The 9,192-nt window shown below is 44.6% G+C and overlaps 1 protein-coding gene across 1 annotated transcript; it reads left to right on the top strand.

Moving 5' to 3' along the window:
• Window positions 1-23: 23 nt before the first annotated feature.
• On the top strand, window positions 24-8,594 carry LOC119004304 (RNA polymerase II elongation factor ELL-like). Its single transcript, XM_037071104.1, has 12 exons — window positions 24-350; window positions 2,680-2,724; window positions 2,841-2,962; window positions 3,812-3,972; window positions 4,945-5,243; window positions 5,491-5,615; window positions 6,075-6,561; window positions 6,654-6,741; window positions 6,829-6,895; window positions 7,022-7,193; window positions 7,372-7,416; window positions 7,530-8,594. The coding sequence occupies exons 1-12, from the start codon at window positions 216-218 to the stop codon at window positions 7,656-7,658; spliced, it is 1,875 nt and encodes a 624-aa protein (XP_036926999.1). The 5' UTR covers window positions 24-215; the 3' UTR covers window positions 7,659-8,594.
• Window positions 8,595-9,192: the final 598 nt, after the last annotated feature.

Below are 9,192 nucleotides of genomic sequence, written 5' to 3'. Positions count from 1 at the left end.
AGCGCGCGGCGGAGGGTAACAGACACACGGGAGCCGCTTCTTCTTCTTCTTCTTCTCCTTCTTCTTCTTCTCCTTCTTCTTTTTCTTCTTCTTCAGCCCAGGCTTTTCTCCGGATCCTCGCGCTCTCAATGTTTGTTTATCTCCGCGGGGTTCGTGTGGTTCTGGACCGGAACCAGGCAGACAGGCAGGCGGGCAGGCGGGGGACTTGAGGCGGGATGTCGGCGCTGAAGGAGAGGCAGTGTTACGGATTGTCCGGCGGCGCGCTGAGCCGCGGCGCTAACATCTCCGTGTTTCACGTCAAACTCACTGACAGCGCGGCAAGAGCCATTGGCTCGTTTCAAAACGGCAAGGTGGGTTCTGTTTTGTGTTTTCTGCAACATTCACTCCTCGAACAACAACACCCCGAACCGACCGGTGTGTGGTTGCTCTCGTCGCAACACTTCCCCTCGCTTCAAGAAAAAAAGGCGAGGGAAGGCGGGTTCGTGATTTGGAGCCGAACTTCAGCACTATATCTCCCTCCTCCCTCCCTCCCTCCTCCACTGGGTCGTCGTCTCCTACGAGCCCCTTTTTCCTCCTTAGCTAGTGAAATGGGAATACATGTTGCATAATACAAAATGCGGAAACGCTTCCCTCTCTGTGTGATGATGATGATGATGATGATGATGCTCGAAACAAGCCGCTGGGCCAAGTGTTGTGAATGTTGATCAGTGTCGAGGTGGAGAAGAAAGGAGGCAGGCTGCTGGTAGTAGGAGGGAAGCTTTATGAAGAGGTTGCTGGTTTATTTGAGGTAAACATGAAACACAGTTTGCAGCCAGTTTCTTGTAGCTGTTTTATTATTAATACAGATTTTTTTAAAAAAAACACCTTAACATTTGACCCACAGATGAATCAGACACAGCAGGAAGCAGCCGTGTACACTTCCTCAATTCAGTAATTCCTCGTAACACACATAGGAAACTCCACGGTGAAGAAAAAAAAAGAAAAAAAATGACAGTCACCAGTTTTTCTGATGAAACCGCCGCTGTCACACCTCTTGTTTTATTGTAATGCAGTCTTGGTGTTTTCCCCTCCCCTCCTTCCTAACTCCCTCCTGTCACTGCTCGTATCTGGCGTCTGTATTTAGCTTTTAAGTGTTGCTATTCATAATCATAACCCACATGGGCCCCGATCACACACCTCTGCAAACTGTCATGCAGACCGGAGGGGAGGGGGGCCACCTCACTCCTCACTCCTCACTCATCAACAGGTGGACTCATGAAATCCTCCCCTACGAAAAGGTCAATTAGATATTAGATTCTAGTCATCACATACTTTCCGTCTGGGTGCTGCAGACGTGTCACTTCGGACTTTCATTTCCACACACAGGCTTGTTCACCCCTCCGGGAGAAATGACAGGCTGTTATTTCTCAGTATTCTCCTGTGACAAGCTGCCACATTTTGAGCGACAGGTCGTAATGACCTTCGCCAGAGCCCTCTTTAAAGTCAAGTTGAATTTATTTAAGGGAGCTCGTCATGCACAAGTGTCAGGATACACTGAGGGTGCGTGTGTCCTAGGGGCTAGCAGTTGTTCACCGCGTTGGAATATGTAACAGTTCTGCATTTATTCAAGGTAACGGTGCGTTTCACCTGCTCACCTGTTGCTGTAACTTGAGGAGAGGAAGGAAGTCACGCTTCATTACCTCGTCTGTGAACATTCATGCTCGAGTCACGTCGGATAGATTTATATCGACGAATGAGGTTGTTTAACGGTGTTCGCCACGAGTGTTTTTACTTTACCGTGCAACAGCGTAAATTAGCAATTAGCATTTCTCCTCCAGCTCCAGTTGGCTGTCGACATTACCGTACGTAAACACTCGACAATGGACGTCACCTCTGCGGATCGCGGCTGCAGTCAGGTTGATAAAGTCGGCTTTTTACGGCTTTGGATCAGAGCAGAACCTGATGTGACCCAGGTGTTTATTCCTCCAGAGCTAGCCGGCTCTGAGCAGCCAGCCGATAGAGAGCTGCATAGCGGCAGAAATTACATATTATGCCTTTAAACAAGATAGAAATAATGATCTGCTTTAAAGCTTGTATCAATGTGTCTGTGTAGAATTCCTATGATGAATTGTGCGTGCGTCCACCCCTCATATTGATTTAAAATCTGGAAAATAGATGGCACTAGTATTGGATTGGTATTTCAGATTGGCTATTTTATTATCAGAACCAGAGTTGAAGTGTCAGAATTGGTTCAGAGGGAGAAAAAGTGGAATCCTGCATGAAGCGTTGTCACAATAATCAGTCAACGACCAGAGACTGACTTCAACAGAACACACCCCGAACCGATGTGAGTCACCACAAGCTGCCATTGAGAGCGCATGAAGCTGTTCAGAAACAAAAGTTCGGGATCCGTTGTCACAGCGCACACGACGCACAGGCCTGAGGAACAACCGCCTACAAACAAAAAAAAAATGGGTTAAGTACATGCAGTATTAAAACCACAATGAAGGGAAGATGCAGCACAGATACAAATAGAGCAAACCACAAAACATCCTCTGTGTCGTATGTTTTGCATACGCCTGTGCAGCTTTGTTATCAGATCAGGATGTGTGTCTGTGTGTGTCTGTGTTTGTTTATGGATGACTGCAACACATTCACACCAAATGATTTGTCTCGCTCTTTTTCTTTTTTTTCCTCCAGGGTCGATCTTCACATCCCACCATCTGCTTCGATGGGAACCAAGGGGTAAGAAGAACCGTTTAACCTGCAGCCATTCAGATATTTTATCTCGCGCATTAAGATTCAAATTGTGTTGAATCTAATTGCTTCTGTTGTCTTTATCTCTCTCCTTCACATCACAGAGAATCGCCATCCCTTGCTCAGACAAAGGAGATGAATTGAGGCTATTCACCTTCGGCGTGACTAACGTCGCCCAGGACAATCCACACGGGAGCTTCGACTGTGTCCAACAGCTCAGTGCTGGGTAAAACATGCAAAGAAACGCAATAAGCTCACACATTTTAAAATGTAATCTTTCTTTGTTTGCTCAAATGTTCATCCAAAAATGTCAAATCTGTCAGCTACCTGCATGATCCTCATGCTGACTGAAAGTCAGAGGAAGTCCACAAAACACTTCTGGAGATTCATTTTTGGGTGAACTGATCCTTTAAAGCTGTTGGATTTTAAGGGAAAACGTAAAAAATGAGCAGTTGAATGGGTTCAAAATGTAATTTGAAGGAAAAACAGCAAAAGCTACGATGCCATAAAAATGGAAGAGATTATAATTTTGTTTTATGTTGCATTCAAAACTGTAGGGCTGTAATCATCATGTTTCGGTGCGCAGTGATTGCATGATTATAGGTTTTACTTTATATGCCGTGTATAAAACCGACAGAGCTTGTGAATAAGTTTCAATATTTTAAAATGTCTTGGCTCCCCTACTGCTGCGTGAAAGTCACCCTGCTGGTAACACGTCGCTGTCAGTCTGTTTAAATGCCAGAGGGAAGCCCGAGGTTCCAATCTGTGCAGGAAGACAGAAGTGAATTTGATAAATGAAAAGTTCAGGAATTACTCATCGAATCTGCTGTCTGTGTCCCTGATAATGTTTGGAAAAATTTAAAACTATAGATGGATGCGATGTTACTGGTAGTGAAGTAGTCCAGCTGATATACGTCTGATTGAACAGCAACAAAACATAAGCATCAGTCATGCAGCTACGCACTCAAACAATCCTTCCGATTGAAATCAATAACGTTTACGAGACGTCTTCGTCCGATTGCTGTCTGTAATCGCTGTCTTCCCTTCTTCCTCCTCCTCCTCCTCCTCCTCCCAGTTCTGCAGAGGAGCTGTCATGTCTCGGGGTGATTCAGAAGAAGATGACGGTCAAAGCTACAGATGACTCGTATGATAAAGCTCGTCAGAGCATGGCCCAGGCTGAGGAGGAGACTCGCAGTCGGGGAGCCATTGTCATCAAGCACGGGGGGCGCTACCAGGGTAGGCACAGAAACACAGAGTCTGCATGGTTATACAAGAGATGCATGCAGCGGAGGAATAAGACTGGCCTGGAGACAAATTTGTACTGTGCTGATAACATCCAAAGAAATAGAAAGAAACACAGTCAGCCATATTGCTTTGGTTGCTATAGCAACATGTGGGGTAACCAGTGACATAGTAACAGCCAGTCTTGTTTTCTCCTGCAGACTTTTTTTTTTTCTCCTTTTGTTTGTTTCTACTATAAGTAAACTTTCAATATGAGTCACACACACACGCATGCATATGCCCATACAGCATTGTTTATATTGTTAATGTGTATAGTGGTTTTTAAAAGAAGCTGAGTCGCTACAAATGTGCGTACAGAGGCAACACACTCACCAAAATACGCATAGACATGATAAAACCAGTGATTTGGCTTTTTTTTGTGTGTGTCGCTGCCGTCTTTTTATTTCCAACCACCAAACCACTTCCTTCTAAACATATCATCGTCATCTTGTTTCGGTGAACACTGACACACACACAAACACACACTAGTTCTGACGATTTTTGTCAGTTTAGAGGAAGCCTGTACAGAAACACTTCCTCGCTACAGGCTTGTGCAACTGTGTGGTTATTTCCTAAATTAGATAGCAGCTTTTCGCTCACCGGGATGTGTGTGTGCATCTCTGTAACCCGGCTGTGGGTTTCTGAAGAGGTGAAATTAGGTTTTTTTTCTCATTTTCTGCCACAGGACATGATCGTCTTCCTCTGGTGTCAGCGCTCTTTTTTTTTTTTTTTTAGGTATTGGTTTCACACATTCAGATCGAGGTGGTTCCCAACATGACCTTATCACTCTCTTTTAATTGCAAAGAGCACCAACAGCACCTTCTGATGATGGTAACCTGTGCCCAGCTCCTTGGAACCCCCACAGGGTTTCTTTTGAAGATATTTTTGTCGCTGCTTTTTGATGTGAGATTTCGTGCTTCCTCGCAGGCAAAAAGGTAACGGTGCGAGCCCCGGCCCCTGCGCTGGCCAGCCTGACCAAGCCCCGACACTCGTCCCGGCCTCTCCTCAGCAGCATCACCAGGGGGGTTGGCGCGTCGAAGCCAAAGAAGGGCGTCTACGCTTCCAACAGGAAGAGCGCGGGAGACTTGCAGGAGCGGCCGCTCAGGGACAGAGTAACGCATCTGCTGGCTCTGAGGCCGTACAAAAGGCCTGAGCTCATCTTGAGGCTGCAGGCAGATGGACTGACAGCAGGAGACAAAGACATGCTCGACTCTGTAATGATGGAGGTAATTCTTTCTCATATTAAGCCAGATAAAACAGCTCCATTTTAGAATGTAAAAATTGTCATTTTGCACGTGCAATCAGTTGCTGTCTTCAGATATTTTTAGAGATAACTCCCAAATGTAAAGCCTTTCAATACATGAGGATGTTCAACACATTATGGGCATCAAGAGAAGGAATGAATGAATGAATGTAATAAGGCAAGTGATGCATCTTTTCTCACCTGCTTTATGTTTGTGTGTTTGTTCGCAGGTCGGCCAGCTAAATACTCGAGACAACACTTTTGTTCTAAAGGACGGTCTGTATAAGGAGCTGCAGAAGGACTGGCCAGGCTACACCTCCGGAGACCAGCAGCTTCTGAAACGAATCCTTGTCAGGTAACATGAACGAGAATCCGTCCAGCATTTGCATCATCAAGAAATTCAAAGCATCTCCTTTTTTGTCTATTGTTTATTTTTATTCTTGGCAAAAATAAACCTAAAGATGACCTACAGACGACCATATCGAGTTTATTGATAATTATCAAAGGCACACTCCATGTTTAAAGATACGGCTGCCAGCTCAGCTACGCAGCAGTCACGCACCACACACACAGGATATGTTTGTCAGCCATGATGCAGGTTAATAATCTTGCCTGTCATTATCAACGTCCGCATATCTTTTATCTGCCTGACTTTGTTGTTGCTGACGTTGATCTCTCTGCCGATGTGTGACATAGATTAGACTGGAACTACATGTCTGAAGCTAATCATGCCATGGTCTCAGATATTTAGCAAAGCCGAGTGTGGATTTTGTAGGATTGCTTGTTTATTAACGTCCTCCTTCTTATTGTGCAGGAGACTTTTTCCGCCACAACAGAACCTCCTCACCGTCCCAGAAGCCCAGGTCAGTCCACTGCGGGACACGCCCAACTCCTCCCCGGCACACCGTCCAAAACTATCCCTACCAGAGGAATACACCGACCCCCTGGCGAGCAAGAAGCCCAGGATATCTCACTTGTCCAGCAAAACGGCCAGCGAGAAGTCCAGATTGAGGCCATCGAAACAAGCGGCTCATAAAGACATCACAGAGCTGACGGCGACTGACGGTCAGAAGAACTTGCTCGATCCTCGAAGGCTTTTTGACTCCTTGTCTGCAGTGTGTCAGCAGGAAGCAGAAGTGACCAAGAGGCTGGAGCCACCACCCTGTGCTCAGGAGGAGCCCGAGGCCAAAGCAGAGCACCTTCCACCCAAATCTGCTCGTCCTTCGTCCCCGCTGATGGTGCCTGATCTCAACAGACACACGATTAAAAGGAAGAAGAGCAAACACAAACACAGAGATCAGGTGAGAACACTGCTTTTTATTTAGCACTGTTTTTTTCCCCCCCCCATTTGATATGATCCCTTATTAAAAGGGGTTTCTTTTTATTTGGGAAGGAGAAGGACAGGAGGAGGGACAGGAAAGAGAGGAAAAAAGATGACAGTTCGGAGAATCCAAACAAGAAAGTGTCCCCAGACTGCACAGGTGAGTGATGTTGGCTGTTTTTAATTGTGAAGCGCAAATGTTTCAGTATTTTCAAATAGTTCTGACGTTTTTTCTTCCTTTTTACAGAGCCAAGTGATATTTTATTCGAAACTAATGTGCTCCAAGCGGACAGTGACGCAGCAGACTATCTATCGTAAGCACATCAAAACATTTTATTTGTACTTAACACAAAATGCATCCAAGTTGCAGGTTGTTTGCACAGTATTCTGCTGTTGCGCTCTGATCTGATCATAGTGTCCATTTCATCCTCTCTTCACAGGACGTATACGGGCATTCGCAGTCATGACCAGAGACAGAGCTACAAGCAGGACTTCAACAGGGAGTACAACGAGTACAGAGATCTACACGCTCGCATCGACGGCGTGACGCGGCAGTTCATGGAGCTGGACACGCAGCTCAAACAGCTTCACCACGAATCACATAAGTACAAGGTAAACACTCGAACGAAAATCCACTTTTTTAATCCCAAAAGCTAATCTGTGAGCTCCCCTCCTGTTGGTTAATGGCTCCGGATCAGAGCAGAGTCCGATGTGTCTCTGGCTTGATTGAAATTACACAGATGTCGACCTGTTTGAATTCATTCATAATTCTGAATTCTCTCTCTTGCAGACGGTTCATAATAAAATTCTTCAAGAGTACTGCAAGATTAAAAAGGTAACTGCTTTCTTAAAATGTACGATTTATTAATCCCAAGATTTCTCCATGTGATGACTGCACTTCTCTTTTCTGCTGTTAGATTAATCAAGTTTATTTTCTTGTCCTTTCAGTCTAACCCCAACTACCACCAGGAAAAGAGTCGCTGTGAGTATCTACACAACAAACTGGCCCACATCAAGAAGCTCATATCAGAGTACGACCAACAACAGCTCAGTGTAGAACAATCAAGTTGCAACTGAACTGCAGACTCATGAACTCAGTGTACAATAATCCCCCCGAGGCAGGGGAGGTTCACGCTGCTGAACTGGAATCGATGAACTTCGCGGCTGAACGTCGTCTCACAGGACCTGCTGGAAATGTCAAAGGGGTCGTGAGTCTTTTTGTGAAGAACAACAGTGGTGCGCTGGGAAAAAGCAGCCCTATGATATGAGATCCTTCCTCAGAAGAGGCGAAGTTTCTTTGACAGAATGGTTCGACCGATGAGCTGCTGCCACGGTGACGTGATGCTGCCAAGGACACAAAGAGGAGCGATAGTGTTACAAAGGCTCTTAATGTTGAAAGTCTCACTCAAAAACTGCAACCAGACACACGTGGAGATGAGGTGCAACGCCTGCAAACATTTGTAGATTCCCATCACCATAGTTCTTTTGTCAATTAAATCAGTTTGGATATTTGCTTATGTGTTAGCCATGTCAGTGTTAAAGCTGGATGCATGATGTCACTGCACGCCGTACATGCCCAGACAGCTATGAATGGCTGATGAGCCGCCTGATGGCAGCTGGGATGCAGATGTTCACATCCTGAGAAGACATCTGTTCTTTGGGTTTTCCTGAAAGTGTTGCCAGTGCCTGAAACGGTTACTTTTCCTGGACTGGATTCATTGTATTCTGCTGGTGTTGTCCTTCATGTGGCTTTCCTGGAGCACGGAAGACTGTTAAGTTGGACATAATGCTAACTCGGAGTTGTATTCAGGGAATTTACAGTATGAAGCTGCAGTCAAAGTGCTTAAAGTTAAAAATGATTTTTGATTTATCAGTACAGAGAGTTACTGTAACTGTAGGCTGAGCCTGTGAAGAGAAATAAGGTTTTGTTGCATGCTGTGTACTTTACAGAATGCATGAGGAGTAAATCAGACGTTTTGTCAGTTTCAAATAAATTCATTTGTATGAGCTTTACCTTGTTTGTGATGCCTCCTCATTGACAACGACAGTCAAGAATGATCACTTATAAATGCTTTAAACCCGGGATGCCCAAACTTCTTCCTTGGGAAGGCTGGAACTGAAAGAACAGAACAAAAAATGTCACAATGCAATTTAAAGATAGAAATACAGGCATGGAATTGGTTAACAAGATGTAAAACAGGTTAAATGTTTTCATTTTTTGGAAGGTGGTAGCACTGTCAGCATGTTGTGATGATGCAACAGGTTTACCGGAGACCATTTGTTAAATTTTAAGCATTTAATTAACACAATAAAATGTGTAAACTGAAGTTCAAATTAAATTACACCCACTCCAAATAAACTGGGCCCAGGGGGGAAATTAAAACAAGCAATAATGAGCTCCTTTCCACTCCTGGCATCACGTGGGAAGTAAATGATCCCTTGTTGTGACATTAAAAATGAATAATTGACTGTTTTCTCTCTAAATTTCATGATTCTGAGCATAGATTAATAATTAAGCTTTTCGTTTTTTTTGTTCTTTTTCTCATAAAAAACATGGCTTGACAGTTTGAGATCACTGGGTAAGTGGCTTATCATTTTTTGCTAAAGAAAT

Source organism: Acanthopagrus latus, chromosome 16, assembly GCF_904848185.1.
Source record: "Acanthopagrus latus isolate v.2019 chromosome 16, fAcaLat1.1, whole genome shotgun sequence".
Lineage (NCBI taxonomy): Eukaryota > Metazoa > Chordata > Actinopteri > Spariformes > Sparidae > Acanthopagrus > Acanthopagrus latus.
Note: the sequence above shows the minus strand (reverse complement) of the source record. Positions and strands in the feature narration are given on the sequence as shown.

What these genes read in the sequence shown, in the direction of transcription:
- LOC119004304 (XM_037071104.1), top strand. Translation starts at nt 216, where the DNA reads ATGTCGGCGCTGAAGGAGAGGCAGTGTTACGGATTGTCCGGCGGCGCG. An exon ending in GCTCGTTTCAAAACGGCAAG is followed by an intron (nt 351 to 2,679) that starts GTGGGTTCTGTT and finishes TTTTTCCTCCAG; the next exon opens with GGTCGATCTTCACATCCCAC. An exon ending in ACGAATCACATAAGTACAAG is followed by an intron (nt 7,194 to 7,371) that starts GTAAACACTCGA and finishes TCTCTCTTGCAG; the next exon opens with ACGGTTCATAATAAAATTCT.